The 22,932-nt window shown below is 38.5% G+C and overlaps 1 protein-coding gene and 1 long non-coding RNA gene across 3 annotated transcripts in view; one reads left to right on the forward strand and one right to left on the reverse strand.

The window, feature by feature from the left end:
• The window catches only part of LOC138066076 (uncharacterized), a 91,512-nt gene extending 87,659 nt beyond the window's left edge, over positions 1–3,853 (reverse strand). For both annotated transcript variants that reach the window (XR_011139287.1, XR_011139286.1), the window contains exon 1: positions 3,005–3,853. This is a non-coding gene — a long non-coding RNA (uncharacterized lncRNA). The remainder of the gene's footprint in view (positions 1–3,004) is intronic.
• A 701-nt stretch (positions 3,854–4,554) lies between these two features.
• On the forward strand, positions 4,555–22,536 carry CALB1 (calbindin 1). The gene is made up of 11 exons (XM_068933083.1): positions 4,555–4,752; positions 5,069–5,145; positions 9,738–9,812; positions 16,006–16,089; positions 16,178–16,234; positions 18,854–18,931; positions 20,513–20,568; positions 20,664–20,703; positions 20,795–20,848; positions 20,980–21,051; positions 21,471–22,536. Exons 1-11 carry the CDS (start codon positions 4,671–4,673, stop codon positions 21,582–21,584), a joined length of 789 nt encoding a protein of 262 aa, XP_068789184.1. The 5' UTR covers positions 4,555–4,670; the 3' UTR covers positions 21,585–22,536.
• Positions 22,537–22,932: the final 396 nt, after the last annotated feature.

Here is a 22,932-nt window from a genome sequence, read left to right on the forward strand (position 1 = left end):
TTTTGAAGCAAACAAATACTAAATTAAATGTAGATGCACAAAAGTAAGCAATAAATTATTCTGTAGTATTATAAAAACCTGCTCTCTGGAACCTCTAAAGATTTTACAAATAGCTCAGGCACCTTCATCCATGGCCAGCCATACTTGCCTGTAGTTTCACACATCTAGAGTCCAGTGCCGGCTGGCAAATTCTGCCAAAGCCCAAACCAGGGACTGTTTTGTTTTTTCTGTCTGGTTTATGTGTTAGGCATAAGTTTGGGGGTTTCATCTGAATACCTGGATCACTTTATAAACCACCAGCCCTTACCCTGCCATCTGGTCTGTATATCTTTGTCATCATTAAGACTGACATTAGCATAACATCATATAAATACAAATGTTCACCCATGTGCAGGATTAATATCATCAATATCCTTTTTCTCTTATGAAAGACTGTATACACTGGCTTTAAAACAATTAATATTCGTGTGATGGGGCTCCAGATGAAGGGTGAGTCTTTTTTTTTTTTTTTTTTTGTATTGACTCAAGAAATACTGAAGCCCAAAAATTTGTTAAAGTCTTATCCACCCTTTATTTATGATGTTTCTCAGATATGTGTTTTAGTGAAAGAGTGTAAGAGAGATTCCCTCTATATCATAGAACCATGTAAAGATTATAATAAAAGTCTAGAGAGTTGTTTCAAAATCTTTGTTATTTATGTAATGGTTCTCCATAGGGAAGCAGGATTGTAGTGAGCAATAATAATCCAGGACCGGAATTTCGTTCCAGCTCTTTTGCGAATGACTGTGCTGCTAATCATCACTAAGTGTCAGCTGGTAACAAAGCTCTTGGTAGAGGAAGTCCAGCTACAACACAAAGCTATGCATGTATTTGACTTTTCAAAAGAAAGGTGACACAAAGGTCCCTGCCTTTGGCTCATCTTTTAACGGTGGACTGAGAAAAACTGCGTAAATCACTTCTGCTGCTACTGCAGAGTGTTTGTGTGTCTCTCATGGGCCATTCTTGTGTGAAGGTTCTTACTTTTACATCTCTTCTGTACATCTCTCTGCTAATCAAAACTCAAGTTTGGGGTGCTTCACATCATGCTGAAAGCTTTTTTTTTTTTTTTCAGGAATGCTTTCTGGCTGAGAATTACTTATCTTGGCATTTACTGCTTTTTTGGCATATATTTATGTTGGATTTCTATTATAAATGGTATATTTGATTTCCATGGGTCTTGAGAAACTCTTGGGATATTACATCCAGATGCTGTTCAGACTGTAAAGGCAGAAGCCTGGTAGTTAAAATTAGGAAATCTCAGAAAACCCACATACATAAAATTATTGATCAAAAACATTTGAAGACCACTAATAAACAACAAATATATTCAAAGAAAATCATAATCACTTAAATTCTGGGTCAAGTTCCCAGCTGAGTTCAGTGTAGCTTTTCCGACTTCTGCCAGATATGGATCTGGTTTGTTTTTTGTAAGGAGAACTAACTAGCCAGAGCTAAAATGAATGATGAAGTTTATGCTCATTAATCACTGTGCATATAAACATACCATCATACATATAATTTCTAAAAATACAAAGAACTTTGTTCTTGTACAAAGCCATTTAGAGTCAGTGGGAAAATTTGCATGGACTTCATTGGGTTATGGATCACATCCTGTATGTATCTGCATTTTTAGATCTTTTCCAGTGCTTCCTCTCTTTCAATGGAAATTAATAGCTTCTTGGAATTGAAATGACCAGTTTCTGATTTAGTTTTGCATAAGGAGCAGAGTCCAGTGGGATTAAATATGAATGGTGGCTTGGTAATTCATTAATCATGAAAATATGGTGTGCAGTTAGTTATATAAGTGATTATTTTTGCATGGAAATGTCCACTACTTTTATGTCAATGTGCAGAGCCACTTAATGTGCGGCAGCAAGGACATATAAACCCTTTCACCTCAACGTACTATTTTACGAGGAATGTATAAAGACATGTAAATGATCTATAGGCAACACTAATTTTGTTAATGTTACCATAATGAGAGGTCAGCATGTCCAAGTATCATACTAGTACATAATTATACGTGTTCCTGATGGGGGAAAACAGCATGTTTTGAAAGTTCCTATGAGATTTTTTTTCAAATCCTCCTGGCCACATATGACCTATGCAAAATACTTTATTCTGAGAATTTTGAAAATGTAAACATTACAGCTTCTTTTCATTTAAAAGTCTCAGCAGTGAGATGGGTACATTTGGGCTGGCCTCAAACTATATTGAATTCTCTCTCATTTAGAGAGAGACTTCTGGGTCAGGGATAAGTAAGAAGCACAAGATTCAATGTGCCATTTGAAAATGGTGAACAGCAAGGAGCAAATCAACATAAGTTGCAAGTCAGAGGACTGTTGAAAGGGGTTCAGTACTCAATTTCCATTTGTGCATGCTGCTGAAAGCTGAAATTCTGCACTGCACTGAGAAATTCAATATCCTTGGCAAGTATAAGAAGTTGCCTCATTGGCACAGACCTCTTCTATGTAAAAATGATGGAAATGCCAATTACATCTTTGTCTCCTTCCCGTGTCCCTTCGTCACTAGCACCCCATTGTCTTTTCCTAATACAAAGGAGAGTTGCTGGCACAATTCATTGTATTTCTCCTTGTCAAGGCCAGTCCCCTCCTATGTATTTGCTCCGGGTACAGAAAGCCTTGTGAATGCTCTACTCTCTTGTCGTCATTGTTACTTTATGGAAATGCATTAGTTTTAGATTTTTATTTTGAAGACAAGGTGTAGACAGACTACAGAAGGTTCAGGATATGGCTACCATTGAAGTCTACTACTCTGAGCAAGCCATACCAGAAAAAACAGTCCCTAGGTGGGAAATTGACCCAGCTATGATTTTTTTTTTTCACATGGTAAAATAAAAAGCCTAATTGTAAGGAAATATTTAAAATTACTTCAGTCATTTTGCAAGTGCACAATGACATTTATGGCTGAAAAATTATTGTAGACATTTTGCACTAATACTTACAAATTTTTTGAACTGAAGAAACCAATGATCAGATTCTCGTGTCCTTCATCCTAGCTGCTGTTTTGTTCACCAGCTCACAAAACACAGACCAACACAGTCTGTCTCTTGAAGAACTTACAGCCAAACAGCAGCAACATAATGAGTGAAAGCTGCACATAACAGGTGGAGAAACAGGAGAATGGAAAGATGGAGGGAATCAAGTATAAGGTCTCATGATTACTTAATCGCTATGCCCACATCTTGTTCCATAATGCATACAAGATTTCATCCACCCAATCTACTGAAATCCTTCTCAGGACATGTCAGTCTTTAACTAAGCATCCACCTCTCATCCTGCTGGGTTATCCATCCCCCTTGGCATTTTGCTGTCTCCTGTTCCACATTATCCCATTGCTTTCTTTCCTCACACAACATGTTCGTCTTAGCATATTGCTATCCTACCGTTGCTCATGTCAGTCACTTACACATGGAGATTCCCGGGTTTACCAGCTGTTCTCATCCCCCATCCTCACCATACTGCCTAGTGAATTCGGCAATGTCCTGTAAGCCGGTCACTCATCAGCTTTGCCATCAAAGCATGCTAACTCAATGTAAGATGTGAGGGACACATTGCAGGAAGGAGCAAGGCAGGTTCCGCGCTTCAGAAAACCCAGGTAACCCTAACGACCAAAACAAGTCATCCCAAGGGGAGGTCTAACCATTATTGCCAGTATAATATCATATTCCCATACGACAGTAGGAGGACCTTTGGCGGGCAGCTCCATCCCAACCATCATCCCACTGCTATGGGAGGGCTAGCCTCCAAAGCTGGTCCTACCCAAAAAAACTCTTATCCAATCAGAAGTGACTGGCAGTGTCCTTCACTCCTCAGCACTGGGAAAGAACGAACTAGCCAGTGTGGTCTTCCATACCTACCTCTTGGGGTGGAATTACCTGCCACCAGGGCCAAGTCTTTAAATTTACCATGCCACTTCCCATGATATCACAATAAGTCTTTTAAAGGGTTGCAGCACTTCAAAGATTTTTTTTTTTTTTTCGTGGAGCTATCTGCAGCCTGTGTTTGGAAATAGAGCAGTCAAAAGTGGTGTACCAAGGCTGAATCCTTGCACTCACAGCTCCCTGAGTCATGGTGCATCTTGTCACTTTTCTGCACTTCAGTACTTCCTCCAGTACTACTAGCTGAGCTCTGACGCCCAGTCCCTTTCCCAAACAGAAATCCACTGGCTAAGCTGGAGGACTGTGCTCGTCCTCTCTCCTCCCCATGTCCCACGGGCACAGACAGTGGAGAGCCCGGTAGGCACCCGCACGGGGACCAGCTCCACCGCTGCCCCATCTGTTCCCGGGTCTCCTCCCGGCGCCCACCCGCCGCTCTTAGGGCAGCCGCACTTCGGCGGGAGTGTCCCGCGTGGGCCGGGCTCCCCGCGGCGGCGGCAGGAGACCCCCCACCCCGCGGGAGGGAGAGAGGGAGGGAGGGAGGGAGGGCAGCGCCGGGGGAGGGGCCGGCCGGGACCGGTCCCATAAATAGCCCTCGACGGGCGGCGGCGGGAGGAGCCGCAGCCACCGCCGCCGCCGCCGCCGCCGCCGCCGGAGCCGCGGGCAGAGCCAGCACCGCGGACAGCGCCCGCCGCACCGCCCCGCGCCCCTCCGCGCCCCACCGCGCCCCACCATGACGGCAGAGACCCACCTGCAGGGCGTGGAGATCTCGGCCGCCCAGTTTTTCGAGATCTGGCACCACTACGACTCCGACGGTGACTACCTTTCGCCCGGGGCGGGGGCGGGGGGCAGGCCCGCGGGGGGCTCGGGGGGCTCCCACCGCCTCCCCCGACCCCCGCAGCCCCGGCTCCGCGGCCGCGCCGCCCTGTCCCGGCCGCGGCGGCCCCGCTCCGCACCCTGCGCTCCGCGGGGCCCGGGCGCAGCCCCCCGGGCTGGGGGAGGCAGGGGCTGGGGCCGAGCGGGCTGAGAAGAAAGTCGGGAGCACACGGGCGAGATGTCGCTTCCAGCGGCGGGAAGAGCGGAGAAAGTTGGAGGGACTGGTGACAGCAACCGTAACTCTTTCTGTTGTAGGCAACGGGTACATGGATGGAAAGGAGCTGCAGAACTTCATCCAGGAGCTGCAGCAGGCGCGGAAGAAGGCAGGCTTGGTAGGTTAATGTTTCACCCCGCTTTTCTGTCTTCACCGGGAGAGAAGAGTTTTCTTGAGCAAACTCCAGTGCCCCAGGTCCTTCCGTTCCTTCCTGCTGTCACACTGTCTTTGCACTAGCTGATCCAGCAAAGGAAGTAGAATGGTTAGAAAAACGCAGATTTCAAATGAAATAAATCAGCCACTTCGGAAATGTGAGGCCAGGGTCCACCTCCCTAGAGAGCTGGTCCCTTTTGCACCTCACCAGGCTACAAGCTGGTACTTCTGGCAGTGCTTAAAAGGAACAATCAAGAAATGCATGCACCTCATTCTTTCGTCATGGATGGGACTTTGTTCCATTGCAATTAATCTCACTTGCTCCAGATATGTACCAATATTAAAAACAACCAAATGACCAAACAAAACCACTCCAGGTTAGCTGGACTCTGTTTTAACTCCGTGGTTAATGGGCAGTGCAGGCTGAAATGCATTTCTGCCCCTTGGTGGTCAATAAATAGATCTGCAGATGATTGCTAACTACTTCTTGTCCTTCACTAGTTACACATCAGGAATATCAGTATCCAGTTCTGGTAGTCAAAATTGTTCAGAGGGACAGCAAAGTTTTTGACAACGTTGTCAAAGCAATTTTACGCATGAGTTATTAAAGAATTAATTATTAATTTCATATAAACTATACCCACTGGAGAAAAAAAGAGAGCAAGAGAGAGAGAAATGAATGATTCTCTTTAAAGATTTGAATTATAACAGAAGCAATGCCTTTTTAACAAATAAAATACCTTTAAAATAATCAGTTTATAGAATAGGCCACTTAGCATCAAGCCAAAGTACGTTGCATAATGAAATCTATTTAAACAATCTATGCTAGAATACTTATTCCTGAAGTAATATTAAAAAAATTACACTAACTAGATGACATGTGTGGGTGGGGGAAGTAGATTATTACTTCATATAAGAATACCTCCAAACTGAGCAATAGCTTTTCAATAATTAATTTTGCTCTAAAGTTGTTATAGATCTTAAAAGTAAATACCGGAAAACTAATATGCATCTTCATTTACTTTGTGGAAAATGGCATCTTGCTATTAGTTGTATGCATTAGCCATGCAGCAGAAAAATCTCCCAGCAATCCTTCTAATCTTACTGAAGTCTTGCTACCAGTTAATTCTTCTTATAGCCATCAGAGTAAGGCATCTATTTGCATAAGTTTAAGTTTGAACTAAAATTTCAAAAGGCCTCAAAAAATAGAAAATTATGCAAGGATTGCCATTTCTAAATGAAAATAATGTATACTTTTCTTTGCATAGGAAAGATTAAACTCAACTTCAAGTGCTTTACCTTTTAAGTATTTTAACAGAACAAAGCTCTCTTTTATATTATACTGTAGAAGTCTTAAGTATATCCATTAGAAATAAGATATTAAAGCTTGTGTTTATTTGGTATGAACGGCATTCTTAGTAACAATGTTGATATAATATTCAAAAGTTAAAAAATGAGTTAGAAGCTCCAGATCAGGAAAAAATACTTACCCTCTTAAAATCAGATTCTTTGCTCTTTCAGAGCAAGTGTGTATCTTCTCTTAAAAAATAGAGACTGCTCAAAGTAACACGGAAAAGCCTTGCAGAATTATTCATGTCTGCCACCTGCTTCATCATTTATGTTTTTCTATAACCTCCGCCTGCAATCACACTATATTTTGAAAAAGCTCAGGTGTTTTTAATGAGTTTTTCCTTTGCCATTTCTCTGATTCAAGCCTATTTTTTGGAAGGTTCAACAGAAAAGACCAATTTACGGTAGCAACTCCAAATTCACTACTTCGTCTATTGGCTTTGCCTTTGGTTGCTGATACCTTGATCCCTGAAATCTTTTCATAGATTATGGATATATGCCATCTTAGGTTTCAAATCTAAGCTGATTTTTGGATTTGAAGGCTCATTTGCCAAACAAGCATCTCATTAGTTCGTATCTCATCTCACTGGATACTAATTCAGTAGCTTAGCTTTCTTTTCTTTTGCCAGAAGGAACACAATGAGAAACTAGTGTAGGTTACATGTAATTTCCTTGGCTGTCCTTCTTGTAACAACCCAAAGCTTCTTTGTCATCATTAACTTCTGCATTTCAGGTCACTCTCCTGCTCACTATTTTTGAAATATTCAATTATGCATTCTTCATAGCTAGATTTTACATCAGTCATGCCATATTCATTAAAGAATTACATTGATTCTGTCATTGAATGGGATGATTTAACATTTCCCAATATTCTTCCCAATTGCAGAACGGTTCTAACCATGTTCTCGTTCTAATCCTTTTATTAATCCAATTAGAAAGTCCATACTTTTACAGTTGCTTTCTTTTGGAAGGAGCAGTAGCGTACAACCTGATTCATGTCCATATGACGGGAGCTGTCATCATTCCAGAGGGTAGATTTATACTTGGAGGTTTTAGGGCTTGAACTTTTCTCTGGTAACATTATGTGTTTTCACTTTACACATCACGTGAAACGCTGAATTGTTCTGCTATACTTTCAGGCATGTTGAAAGAAATACCACTTTGCAAAGATGAAAACTGTATAAATATATAAGCATAGCTTCCATTTATTGTGTCCTGTCTTTTACACAGTACTTTCTCTATTTAAGTCTGCCAAATGCTAAGAGAAACAGTGGGGTATAGTGGCTAACACAGGGGCTGATAAAGACTCAGTAGGTGGATCTTGGACGAGCTATTCCACATCTGTTTCTTACTTTTTCTGCATATAGATGATGACAATATTTCTCCATCTCACAGAAATATGGGATTCAATAGGTATTTATGAATGCAATCACGTAAGTGTTTCTGTACTGCCATCTATCCTCAGATTTTCAAATCACTCCAAAAAAGCTATTTTTTCCACAGTTCCACTCAGCTGGATGAATATCTCTTAATTTTTAAGAGGGGAGACTGAGGTGTGAAGGGTTAGTTTCTTAATTTAATTCATTGAGCACTGCATCTGTAACAAGATTAGGACTATGCTTGGTTAAATTTAGGCAAAATTACGGACTGAATACATTTATCTGAGCAATGTGACTTAAATAACTCATCAATCAGCTCAAGAGCAGCCAAAGCGAACATCAGGAAAAAAACTTTCTAAAGATTGCATTCGAAGATTAGACGACTTCTGTTTTGTTCACCCGTAAGCAACTGTGCTGCCTTTAACGGTTGGACACTGTCTAGCAAGGTGCTACTTGAAAGATTAGTAAAATATTTAACTAGGACTAATTAAAACCCATGTGTACAAATTCTTCATTTTAACTCATAAGCATACCTGTCCTCACTTTGGGATCATTAGATGAAAGGTGACATTGAAGTGTATTTTATTAATAATCACATCTTAATTAAAGCCATCACAAATTACTAACCTGCCATGGATGACTTTGGCAGAAATAGGGTACTAGGCCATGGTTGTATCAGCTGCAAAGAACTGACATTTTAGTAAGTTTTGTTACCTCAAATTTGGGACAAACTACAATAGACTTCATACAGCTGAAATGTCTTATGTCTCCAGTGAGAGAATAACTTAGGGCCTACACAGCCAGACCTATTATAGCAACTAAAATTTCCGAAGACTGCTGTATCTTCATCTATAACCACGGAATTACTATTCATTTTACTAAAAGCTTCTTGCTGCATGGCTTTACTAGCTCAGAACTGCAAGAAATACAAAGAGCAACAAAAAGGATTCATCAGGATTGAAGGCGGAGGGCAGCTTATATCAAAGCAAAGCACATCAAGTCAATGTGTCAAATCAAACATTCAGATATTCACCCCAAGAGCGACACCTTTGCCATAGCCTAAAGTGAAGGTAGCCTTTGAGAGCAAATGTAGAGCAGGAGCCATAATCTATACAAAGAACAATTAGGCTGACATTACTTTGTTGGATTACTTTGTTAAGGCTTGATGGATTACTTTGTTAAAAGTACTGTTCCAAGTTTTCTCCGTCCCAAGCCTGTCTCTTTCTACATTACAGCAGTGAGATCCTGATTCTGTTTTTATGACAACTAAATATTGAAAAATATGATATCCTCATGGGTTCTTTTAGGGTTAAAATAGCATCCATTGTTCAGATAAAATCAGCTCAAGGATGTGGAAAGACTATTTTGGTATTCAGATGTGTTATACTAAAACGTTCCTTATTTTGAAGGATTTTGCACTGCTTTCAAGTTATTCATGTACAAAAGAAAACCTAGAAAATTGATAATAATTACCTATGAAATTCACTGTCATTCTTAAACAAAGGAGCTGTTTTACACATCTTCCAGCACATCTGTCTTTATACTTTTCTCATTCTGTAAACTAAAATAGGAGTTCAAATTGTTTAGATGGCAGTCATTCACACTGACTATAATATGATTCCTTGGGAAGTAAAATTTATCACAGTGAGATTATTCATCATAAAAATTACTCAGCTTCATTTAAACTGGAGGAACCTAGCTGCAGTGTGAGCACTAAGCTTACTGTAGTATGTGTTATTGTTTGGAAATAATTAATAGACTGTTCAAGTACTTCGCATGTGTTTCTCTACAGCTTAAAAATAACGATGCTCTCATTGTAATTTCATAGGATTTAACACCTGAAATGAAAGCTTTTGTGGACCAATATGGGAAGACTACTGATGGAAAAATAGGAATAGTTGAGGTAAGACAGTCACTTTATAACAAATTAGTGACATGTTTACTTGTAGAAAATGCATTTAGTGCAGAACAACATGAGCATAATATGCAAATATTTTGATTGTCAGTAACACGGAAAACTTCTTCTTCTGTCTCAGGATCTTTAATATTTTTCTATTAATGAAATTTTTTCATTAACAAAAACAACAGTACTCTTTAGCACTTTTCATCCATTTCACTGCACTTCGTTTAACTTTGCAGGTTTTATTCTAATTGCAAATAATATGTTATTATATATTTGCACTATTCCATAGTGCAAACAAACATCAATAGCAATTTAATTCTCCTGTAAAGTAGCTAACAGCTCAGTTTCAGAAATTTGAAGTGTCAAGGGTATATGTGAATTATTTCTACGTATGATTTTAAACTAATGCTCTGTTACAACTCCTATAGTGAGGGTAACACAAAGGAATGCAACACGGCAGTCCTTGAGTATAGCCTATTCTAAAAAAATTTCATATATGGTAAAATAGCGTGGAGGATGATAATAATCATGTTAAATTTACACAAAGCGTTAACAGTAGTTGTGATCCAGTTTGTGAAAGAGCTGGATTTCTTATGAATTCCTTTACTGAACTTCAGGCAGAAAAACCCACTGTTCCTTGCTTGGCTTTCCAAAAGAAGACAAAAATGCAGCCAACCTCTTTTGCAGTTGCGCAGCTCTCAACAATTTTACAATGTAGGCAACTTTCCAGGAAGTGAGCAACCACTAGCTTTTCTGTTGCTTTCACTTCTCAGTGCTGCTTATCAAACAGGAGAGTTCCTTGGGTTACAGTTCGAGAAACCACTATTTCAAGCATAAGTCTACAATTCATTTATGTCACACTGAGCGCAGTGAGACTGCAGTCATTTATCATTAAACGCTATTATATATTTTTGCTGGTAATAAAGAGATTTGACCGAGAGAGCTAATTAAGAAACAACTGGAAACAAGCCAGGTCTTCAAAATTTCTGCAGTGACCAACTTTGTGTCAGTAGCTATTTTTAAAATAGAGGACTGAACAGATTCTATAAAAGTCAGCAAGAAGCATCGGCGCTGATGTAATAGATCATTCCAGGTTATCTTTTCTCCCCTTTCTTGTGTCTGACTTCTGCATGCTTGTTTAAATGCATATCAAGTTAAGACTAAACTTCTATGAAAGTATGAACAGCTTGTTTCACTTGCAATTTCTCACAACAATTGATTAAAAATTGCATCTTTTGACAATACCTAGCACCAGTCAAATAATTTTACCTCTAAAAATAACTAGTGTTTATTTGGACTAACAAACACATTTATTTTTGCACTAACAAATGTTTATTCACTTCATATTGAATAATCCTGTTTAATATTTTTGAATGTGTCTAATAGCTGGCACTGTATGCAAGAAGAATGTGCAAGCAGTGCCTGAAAAACCCTGTGGCTGTTTGCTTAGAAAAGATAACTGAGAGTTTTACCTTTCAACTTCTAGTTCTTTTTCTGCTATTGACTTAACAGGTAAAGGTGACCAAAACTGTTAGGGTGTAACACCATAAGGTGATTACCACGTCCAGTGAATTGCTAAACATGCTCAACATGCAGTGAAGCCATTGACTATTGAGAATGCTCAGTTCACTGACTGAAGGGCTCCTCTCCCTTAATATAGCAATTTGCTAAACCAATAGCTATATTTTGTTTCATTTACATCAGCATGAAGCTTGATTTGGAAAGTGCTGATGGGACTCGGACAAAATATGTTGCATGTGCAGAGCGGTATGACAGTAAAGTTGATATCTGGACTTGATTCTCTCCCCTTATAAATAAAAACCTCCAGTAATTCCGTTGCTCCCTTCCCATTTACATTGTGCATCAACTAGTTTTTCTGAAAAAGTGTACGAATGTTATTTGAAAAACTTGTGTAAAGGCATCTAGAGTCCCAGCCATTGTCACTAATAGCACAGCACCTGAAGGAAAACGTTCTAGTGAATAATAAGTTTTCAGGAAAGGTCTATGGACAGAGACACAAAGTGAGGCCGGGGTGGCTTCAGAGGAGGAGTGGATTTTCAACTTGGTGCTCAGATAAAGTGTATATTCTGTCTTAGGGAACGCACTGCAGATGATGCACAAGCTGTTATCGAGTGCCCTCCAGCAGTATGTAGAATCTGACCTGTCCACTCGCTTTTCCTTTTGTAAGAGACCTTTCCTTCCTCTGTTGTACACATTCAGATCAATGCTTTCACTAAAATGTAGATGTGGAAGCCCAGGGTTTTGAAACTCATGGCTGTAGTAGTTCCACATTCAAATTATTTGAAAGCTTACTATTAAAGGTAACTACTTACTAGCTTGCAAATATTCTCTTTACTTCCATTCTCTACTCTAGGATTTTTAAAAAGTATTATATTTATATGAATTATAATGAAAGATATTTTAAATAGCATTAGGTATCAGAAAAATTTACTTAGAGCATGATTTTTAGAAAATGGTTCTAATCTTGTTTTAAGTATTGAAAGCATTTTTCCTGTTAGGTAACCTATATAAACATCTCCTACCTCTCACAAGCTTGCAGCTGAGTGGAGAGGAGTCAAGCCTGTCTCAGCCTTTCTGATTGCTCTCTCTTACTCGTGATGAAGAAATAGCTGACACATTCTCCATAAAAGTATCAGAGCTTGGAGAAATCTTCACTAAACTGCTATTGTCCCTTGAGAGTCTGCCACTGCAAAGCAATTTACACTTACTCAAACACACTCTTGGATTTCCCCTACACTTATTCTCAAAAATAAGTCTTTTTTTAGAAAAAGCAACAGATTTCTATCTTTTCTCTCAGTAGCATTACACCTGGGACCTGGAAGTCAAGCTGGCTTCCCGTGATTTTCCCATCCCTTATAACAGTGAGCCTTTCAACAAAAAAGCAATTTAATACTATTTGATGCAAGAGCTAAAAGAATTGAACTTCTCTTTGGCTATATTGTCTCTATCATTCTGAAGCTCAAGGAAGAAATAAAACAGGAAAGACCTATTTTTGTCAGAAGTCTGAGCTAATGCCTTGGATATTCAGCTACAACCTCTTTGAAAGGTAAAAGCCTGTGCCTTTCTCTGTGTCAGAGTTGCAAAGGGCAGGAGAGACAGTTTAAAATAAGGTAATTGTCTTCCAGGGGTAATGCATTCTGCGCCTCAAGTCTAGTTTGGTACTGCTAGTGAGTGGTTAATGACTCTTGGAAAGTGACTCTTTTCCATTTGGCAGCCTTGCAAAACTCACCAAAGTTAGCTATAGCTAACAGTATACCACAATGGAAATTTTGCAATAGCTGTCTGTTTCTAAGGAGTGCTTTAGTGCGTCTCTGACTGTGAAACGGGGATTCATTCACGAGGGTTTCGTTTCTGATTCCATTGTAATCACAGGAAAGGATTCCTACTGATTTAGGCATCAAGCATGTGTTGGAAGTTGTGGACTTGCATTAGACTTATCCTACTTTTAGGCAGGGATTTTCTGGAACCAAATGATAGTTTTCCTCTTTCCTTTTATAGAAAATATCCTTCCACAAAGCAAATGGGTATTTCTTATGTCAGATATGTTCCCATATATAGGTATAAAATGTTGTAAGATGTCATAAGGAGCCCAGAGAAGACCGAGGGAGTCCAAAATCCCATACAGAGTGATCTAAGGAGCCTCTTCACATGTTCCTCAGAGCTTTCTACGTTTTCTGGCCAATGGTGTAAACACATGTGCCTATCACTTGACATTAAAGCAGCCATAGCCTCAGGCTTGCACTGAGGGGTACTGGCCAAGTGTGCAATTCACACGGAAAAGTATCTAGAAAAAAGATTAGCCTGAAAAAAGTAATATGTGGCTCACAAAGGGACATTACTACAGCATTGTATAAAATTCCTTCTGGTAAGAAGAAACAGGGTTAGCTTTCCTGTTCTCTCATAGAGACAAGTACTGGCCTACCTGGTATTCTGTCACACCGATTCTGACTTTTTTAACGATTCCCATAAACTCTTTCCCACTGTTGTAATCAGCCCACGCTGCCAACCTTTGCTTATTATTATAAATCTGTCCTCCGTTCAACTTTTCTTCTTGAGTAGGAAGATCTGATTTACCCCTAAAACCAAAGCCCCCTGTCGTGGCAGAGAAAAAGGCAATTTTTCCATAAACCAGTACTAAGTTATTCACGTTTAGCTACTATGTACGTATGAACAGGTACTCATCCACAGGTGTATACTCCGTTTCTATCTATAGTGAAGTCAAATTTGGAAAGCCCCTGACAAAAATGTATTGTTTCAGTTGATTAGATTTGGTATTCAGCCAAGGTATTCAGCAAAGGCACTCAGAACACTCTCTGATGTGCTTGGCAGTCTGTAATCAGCTACTCCATCTCTGTAGGAAGAGTGCTCTGATATGTGTTTTCAATTGCACCTACAGTTAGTGAATATAACTGATTTCTTGCACAGACAGTTCTAGAGACGCTAGAGATCTGTTTCCATCTCCTTGCTGTGCCTGCAGACCGAGAGCGAGCTGAAGTCGCCTAAGGCCCCGCTGCAATCCAATAAAAAAGCCCAAGCAATTAGGGCAATTGTGCTGAAATAGGCAGATAAAGGGGCTTTAGGGTGTGAAGTGAATGCACAGAAAGAGAAATTTGAATTGAAATTTTAAGATGAAGCTCCAAGAAGTCTGCAGATGTAATTTTTCATAAAATAATGCAGCTCAGAAATGCTTATTTCTCCATTCTCTCCTTCTAGTAAGCACAGCTGGTCTATTCTTCAAGTAAAAAGTTTTCTTCAATCAAAACACGTTTCATACACTTTGAGCACAGAAAAGATATTGGGCTTTTGTTAAAATCAAATCATGATTTTACATTAAATTATATAGTATAGCACACTCTCCATCTTGTACATTTTTCACTGGCCAAAATTAAGTTATAGTAAATGAACATTTTTAATAATCAGTACAATAAAGTCTGATTTTAAAAACAGCTTTTGTATGAGCACAGACTTTGGAAGAACCACCCCTAATTTTGCAGGGCTAAAATCCCTTTTGACTTCTTTCTGGTATTGAACACATCTTTGAACCTAAAAAATGATCACCAGTTGCCATCCCCTTGCCCTCTTTGCTTTCATTTTCTCCTTTTTGTTTGTTTGTTTTTTGCTTGTTTGTTTTTACATTTATTTTCCTGCTTTTCTTACACATGTGTGTTCTTCAGGTCAGTGCTTACTCAGTAAAAGCAAGGGCTCTCTTTTTCCTTTTATGCAGTACCTATCAGTAGTCTTTTTACCTCGCTTTCTTAATTCACGGTCCTTCTCATTGACCCTCTGACCATCCCTCTTTTTTGCTTTCCCCTTCACACTCATACCAAAGTTTTCACCACAGATCCTAACTTCACGAGTGAAATTTTTTTCCCCCTCTCTTTCCATAGTTACCCCTTTGCTAAACTGCTGTTTCCTTCCTTTCTCCCTGACCTTCAGTTCTGTTTGTCCTTGATGAATACAGCAAAGCTTCAAGCCAGTGGCTTTTCAGAGGCATCTTCCAAAAATTTCAACCTGAGGGATGAATTTTCTTGTAGATTGTGCCTTCTTATAGATTGTAGGACCTTCTTATAGGTTAGAGTGAAAAATACTGGTTGCTAGGAAAGGAAAGGAGAGATGGTCTTAGACGTGGAGTGCTTAACACGCTCACCTCAAGCTGGGGAACAGAAATTTCTGCTAAGCGCAGGAAGCATACCGCCACTTCTGCTTGGGTCACAACAGCAACCAAAGCGATAGCACTCAGCCTATTGGGAAAGAGAGCTATTGGTAAGGTCCTGACTTTGTAGAAATCCTCTACTACCAGCAGATATGCCCTTAAAGTGCCAGCTGTAGGGATAGCTCAATTGAGCAGGAGTTTTCCAAAACCTTCAGCGGGATTAAAGGAGTCCAAACCATTGGTGTTAGGAAATTGGGAGTAAGAGCATGCAATTGCTCTTACTTATACATATACTTACTCATATAATCTCTCTTGTCCGGAGAGAATGTAACATCATTCTTATCTGTGGGCTCCACATATCCACCAAAGATATAGTTATGCAAATGGGTAACAAAACTTGAATTTTAATTCTTCTTAGATCAATAAGGCAGTCTGACCACAAAGAATTTCATATGCTTTTAAAGGCTCAGCCAGCCCAATGAGGAATCAAACTTTAATCTTTCTTAAAATCTATTACAGCTTGCTCAGATATTACCGACAGAAGAAAATTTCCTGTTGTTCTTTAGGTGCCAGCAGCTAAAGTCAAGCGAAGATTTCATGCAGGTAAAGTATGACAATTTTCCTTTTGTAAAGTCATTCAGGACTAGCTTTACATAAATATGTAATTAAATCTTTCATGTTTTGATTGCAGACATGGAGAAAATATGACAGTGACCACAGTGGCTTCATTGACTCTGAGGAACTTAAGGTAAACCGATATCGGTGGGTATGCATGAAGTGCGAATAAGCATTGGATTACAGCCTGGGCTGCTATCTCTTTCTTCAGATACCCACCGTTGCATGTTTTTGCATTTCAAACCTTACTGAAAGGCAATATGATTAGCTGATGCTTTTATCACTGGTAAATTACTTTGAGTGAAACTTGACTCTGATAAATGTTTCTAAAAATGTTGTTTAATTCAGACAGATGTTTGTCTCAAGTGACTCAAGACAGCAGATACTCTAGCTTAGAAGTAAGATGATTTTAGCCCTGGGAACACAGATAGGTCTCTGAAAGCTCTGCTGTTCTTTTGGTATTTTGGTGAGGGGGCTGGTTTTGTTTTTTTCCAAGGGCATTGCTATCATTAATCACTATGCTGCAGGAGAAATTATACTCTCTCAAATATCTTGTAATACTGCTCTTTCTACTGTATTACAGTTAGGTCAACACAACCGGAATTGCATTGCCTGTACTCGGTTAGCTTGGTGGGAATTTGGTGCTGACCTCATTACTCACAAAGAAGAGTAGAATCAAGATTATTCCGTTAACCATCTTACCCTTTACAGACTTAACAAAACTTAAAATTAGACGGAATTCCTTCCATAATCGTAAAACTAAAAAACTTGTAGATACTGACCACACCTGGGGAAGCAGATTCTGAGTAGGAAGGTACTTTTTTTCCACAGTGTAATTACACGTGGTTAGTTCCTGTAGCTTTAAGCTCAGAGGATTGAAAACAACTCATAGCAAGAGAAAGACCTAGCACGGTTCATCCATCTAATTTGGACTATATTGCCCATAGGTGGTATTCTAAAGAAGAGCTACTTAAGCATTAAGCAGAGCACCTGGAGGTCAAGCTGCTTGAAATCCTTGCAGTCCTTTTTTTAGACAGGGGAGTTCACATCATGAAATTCTCATTATTTGTTCCTTTTTCCCTTCCTCTTTGAGTACAGTATCTGTATGATGTTTGGTGAAGATCCTGCCTCAAGGTAATCCTCAGACAGAACTGGTGTATTGAAAGCTTGTAGGATCGGGAAGAAGTTTTGGATTATGCACATAACACTGAGAACTTCCCAGTTGTTACATAGGCCCTTAAGGACTTGCCAGCTATTGTGACTTGAAGTAGACACTAAAAGGCAGGGCTGGAGAATTAAGAAATCAGCTGGAGAATTAAGAAATTTTACTTAGATCCCTGATGGTCTCATATATCCTGGGCTGAGAGAGCTGGTCTGCAGCAGAGAAATAGGGCCTTTTTAAAACTTTGAAAATAAGCCACAAATTTCCAGTCTTATTTTTAAGGTCAACTGATATTTCTTCAAAAGTCTAAGCATTTTAAGTAAATGCTCTGTAAGGAGTACATCCACTTATAATTTTTTAAGATAAATTCAGCTAGAAAATGGGAAAACTTTAACTATAACAATAGTAGTTGAGGAGGAGGCAGAATCTCCATCACTGGCTATATTTAGGAGTGATTAGAAAATATCTCTGACTAGACAATAGCTCAGGAAGCTTAGCTATAGATGGTCTTGTTTTGAGATATGGTGTACTGGATAGCTTTTCAAAGTCCTTTCCACTCCTATTTTCTATCAAAAGCACGCAAGATTAAACATATCTCTATAACATCTGTTTGCAATATTGCTTTGATGTTCTTTGTATACAAACTAATAAGAAGGCCTTTCAGTACAGACGGGGTCAGACTGGGAGAACTATACTGGCTATCACTAATAGGAGTATTAACACAGTAGCATTCAGTTTCAAGGATGTCGTCCGTATAGAAATAGATTTTCTCAGGAGATACCACCTTTTCTACCTGGAAATGAGGCCTCAATTCCAAAGAGACAATAATGCTAATGAAACTAATGATAGTAGTTACTAGGTACTTCATTGAGCATTGGTAGACATACAGAAATTTCAGGTCTTGTAGTGCTCTTGTTAAATAAATAAATTTTTTTTTTATTATCACAAAACTATGATAGCAATTTAAACTAGTGAATGGGGGAAATACTCTTATTCTTTAAAGGAGAAATGGCTGGTGATGAAAGTCATGGGATACCACGTCAAATTCTCTTAAAAAAAAAAATCTAATGAAATTGGCTGCACATATCTGAAGCACAAGGTGAGAAGGAGCAACAAAGGTCACATGTTCACTTCTAGCATCAGCTACTGCCATAGGCAGGGAGAAAACCTGATTAATCATTGATCTTTTCTGTAAAATTGTTCCTATGTTGCAAGAAGAGAGTAAACATCCAGGTTTTCCAAGTAGCTGCAAGGTTAATTAATGTAATTCACTGACAGAGTTGATTAGGAAACAGTATCCTTGGAGGATACTCTATTTTTCCAAACCAAATACAGCAAATAGCATATAATGCACCAAGTTTTATGAGTCATTTTGTCCAAATTAGACTACGCGGTATACTTGAATTGATCAAAAGAAACTGTTGTATTCTTAACTGTAAATTACTACTTATTTTCACACTTGTTTTGTACTTCTTTAGTCATACTTAAGTGGGAGTAAAATAGTATTTCCTGTCACTTTAAAGTTAGCAAGCCAAGCATTTTATACTGTAGACAAAAAATCACCTGTTACTCCTCTATTTATTTTAACAGAGCTTCTTGAAAGATTTATTACAGAAAGCAAATAAGCAGATTGAAGACTCAAAGCTAACAGAATACACAGAAATAATGGTAAGATTTACAGGCATTTCATCCAGAGGGGATTAATCCAAACTGTGTCTCTAGCCGCTGAAAGGCTCCGAATGACATAAAAACCCCCACCAGGACCTAAGCACGCTGCATAAGTCATCCGAACACACAGGCACCTCGCAAGTACTTCTGCAGCTGCAGAACTTTGGTCCGTGATCGAAAGTTTGCAGTGCTGCTAAAAAAAAATTTGCAGGAATTTTGAATCTGCTCGGGTTTTACATAGTACTAGACCATACCATAATACCGTGCAAAGAATTTTCCCTGATATGCTTCTTTGTGCCAGTAAATTTAAAAGTGAAGGATTTGCAGCTAATAGAAGAAAAATTGTACCGGTGATAAGATTAATTACATTATGATGTTTACAGCTAAATTAATTTGGGGTTATATTTTATGTTCTGTCTTCCTAGAGTGCTGTAGGGTCTCTCTCGTCTCAAATGCCATCTGCACACAGCAGTTTCTTATCATGTTTACAACATCTCCCTCTTTCCTGTTTTCCCCTGAGTATTTTGCAACAAAACTGTCTCTGCCCAGGCATTAAATGAGCCCCTCCATAGGGCACTTCATTGACAGTGGTGGGATAGAGTGTGGCTCTTTTCAGTACAATGTCTAGCAATGTTTTGTACAGTTTGCTGCATTGTGACTATTTTATACAGCAAAGGCAAAATAATATATGAAACTAGAAAAACGGAGCTATACAGATATAAAATTGGGAGAGGAAGTCACAGGCAGGTGTGATATCTCCAGAGACTTCTAATACTGAGCTTCTAATATAAGCCATTTGTGCCCCTTAAGCAGCAGGAGCTCATCCTTGCAACTACTGAAAGGAAAATACTTTAATACAACAGGATAATTTAAAATTATTAGAATTAGTATTCAGTTGCTTTGTCAAATTACGTTATTATATTTATTCCTGTCATTTAATTATAATTATCTGAAGGCATTTACTTTCCCATTTTTATAGTACCAACAAAATTTGCTGATTATCTACAGCATCTGTTCACTCTTTTCTTGAAATATATCACGGAAACAGAATCTGGTCTTTCCTTATACATCTAGGCCTGGCAGTCACCTTAAGAAAAAAGATTATTATTTTCTGTCTATCATAAGATCGCAAGAAGTGAATGCCTTAAATTCTGTTGAGCTTTACCTGAATGCTGTTTTATATCTAAGGATAAAGAATAATGATACTATTATCAGATTGTGAAATCAAGAGTAAAGCGTTATCACGTCAACACTCCCCTCACTTATATAAATTACTACATGCATGTTTTGGATATGGGATATTCATCACTGTAGACAGTTTAGAACATTACAATAGGTTAATCAGAATTGCTTGTCTGGTTTCTGAGGAGTTTTTTGCAGGAGAGTTGATTGCTATAAATTACTTTTTCAGTACCTTACATAAATGCATTGCATGGCAAATGCAACATTAAAAACCTGGGGCCATCATTCCAGAACCAAATAAAGGAAATAGTTCACTGAATTTAAGTTTCCCAGAGAAGCGTTTTCTTAGTAAATGTTGATTAATTGTAATTATTAATGTAAAAATATATATTCTCTCAGCTCAGAATGTTCGATGCAAACAACGATGGAAAGCTGGAGCTTACTGAACTGGCCAGGTATGTCTTCTGTCTCTTTTCAGGATAAATACCATTTACCAATTGCTGCTATGGAAACAGTTAAATATTTTGACGTTTGTTTTTTCTCTCCAAAGGCTACTCCCAGTACAGGAAAACTTTCTCATTAAATTTCAGGTATGAAGCTTCACATTCTTAAGGTTAAACTGTTAGCCGCATGCACAATTGATGTAATTAATGGATTTTGTTTTTTCCTTTTGGTATTTAGGGTGTCAAAATGTGTGCAAAAGAATTCAATAAAGCCTTTGAGATGTATGATCAAGTAAGTCATCCGAAAACCTTTGCATTAATTGAGCAGCTTGATGGCACTCATTTTCTGAACTTGTGGAAAATTAGCCATAACCTCTGAAATGAAAAAAAAAAAAATTAATTCTTATTAACACTGTTTTTCAGGATGGCAACGGCTATATAGATGAACATGAACTTGATGCTCTCCTGAAGGATCTGTGTGAAAAGAACAAAAAGGTAAGCCTAGAGGGCTTTTTTCCCCTTAGAGATTAGATTTAATTTGGATTTTAAGGACACTTTAATCCACCCAATTAAGATAAATATAGATCTTCTAAGTCATAATTCCTGAAGTCCAGTGCAATTAGAAATCTTGGCAAAAGTCATAGCAGCGTAAATCCTTACCTAAGGGAGTTGTGACTATATAGCAACGCTGTCAAACGCTTGCATCTGAGACATTAACTATCAATCATCTAACATATGTCTGTAATACGGATAACGTTCAAACATACGAACAACGATTTCCATGTGTTAATGTTGGACAGACAGGTTGGGAATGCCCCCTTTTTTTTTTCCTATTTATTTTCTGCCATGGGCAGCAAACTTGCTCATGCTGGTAACTAAACTGGATTATAAAGCATTATCTGTTCTTTAAATAGGAATTAGACATTAACAACCTTGCAACGTACAAGAAAAGCATCATGGCCTTGTCTGATGGAGGAAAGCTTTACCGAGCAGAACTGGCTCTTATTCTCTGTGCTGAGGAAAATTAGACCTCTTCTATCATGTCCACTTAACTAGTGATGTACTCTATCTACACAATAACTGTGCACTATAAAGGAGTAGGCTGTATTTTTAAATTGCATATAGAAAATTAGCCAGGATGTGTGGCACATTCCTTTCTGTTTGTTTCTATACTGTTTGTAATGTACAGTTTTTGTAACTATAAGATTGATAAAGAGAATGTCTATGTTTGGGCCAGTCTGTATATTCAATAAGAAACTAAAACATGTTGGGGTTGGTTTTTGTTTCTTTTTTTTTTTTGCTGTCATAAAAACAGCTGGAAAAAAAATAAACCTGCTGACACTGCTGTGGTCATCATATCCTTTGACACCTGCAACATTTCTTCTTCTTGATCTCTGTAACAGAAAGTCTGAAGATCCTTCTCTCAGTTATAACTAAATACGGGTTTTTAAATGCAGAAATGTGGGAAACAAAAAAGGATTCGTATTGCAGCAGGAAAGAGGAATATCTGTTCACCAAAACTTGCCAAGGGATTGAGAAATATTTTCAGTTGACAAACCACTCACTTACAGGTCTGTGCTCTCCGCAGTTTTCAGTCACTCTTCTCATTACAAACTCATAGCATATAGACAAAACATTTACAAGCAGCAGAAATCTGGGATAGCTCTCCATGGGGTAGTTGACAAAAATATAGTGTTTTCAATCTAATCATTTAACTTTATTGAATTTAAACATAGGCACTTCAGAAATAAAAGCCTTTAATCTGTCTTGGAATCCTGGCTAAATGACAGGCAGTAGAGTTAATACACAGATTAGCACATGCTATGATAAGTGTACCTTTCATGACTATTGCTGTGTCAGAGAATATGACAATCCATTTTCTAAACTATTTTCACATTTTGCAGGTTATAATTATTCTAGTAAATTGCTGTTTTTACATCATATTCTGTGTAATCTGTAATTAAATTTAATATCCTAAGACTGTTCGTGTCTAGTTTGTTTATCTCCCGCATTCTTTTTCTGTACCATTCAGATGACAAAACAACTGTTTTAAAAAAATGTGCCTCCTTGGATCTTACCTTCAATGTCTAATCTATAATAATAGTACAAAAATCTAACACCAAAAGAAACAAAAAACCTACTACGGATTTTATACCAAATTTAGTTTACATGGTGGGCTCTGCCTTTTATTATGCTAGGGAGGTATTTTTTAAATGGGAATTACAGTATGGAAACAGCTCTGTCTTCTTCCGTCCATATTTTTTGGCCTGGCTCTTGTTTTCACTTTACGCCAGTTTTATGCCAGTGCAATTCTATTAAGTGTCCAGGAATACTGGTGTAAGAAGGACATCATGCTGTGTCTTAAGTCAATAAACA

This window comes from Struthio camelus, chromosome 2 (genome assembly GCF_040807025.1).
Source record: "Struthio camelus isolate bStrCam1 chromosome 2, bStrCam1.hap1, whole genome shotgun sequence".
Taxonomy (NCBI): domain Eukaryota; kingdom Metazoa; phylum Chordata; class Aves; order Struthioniformes; family Struthionidae; genus Struthio; species Struthio camelus.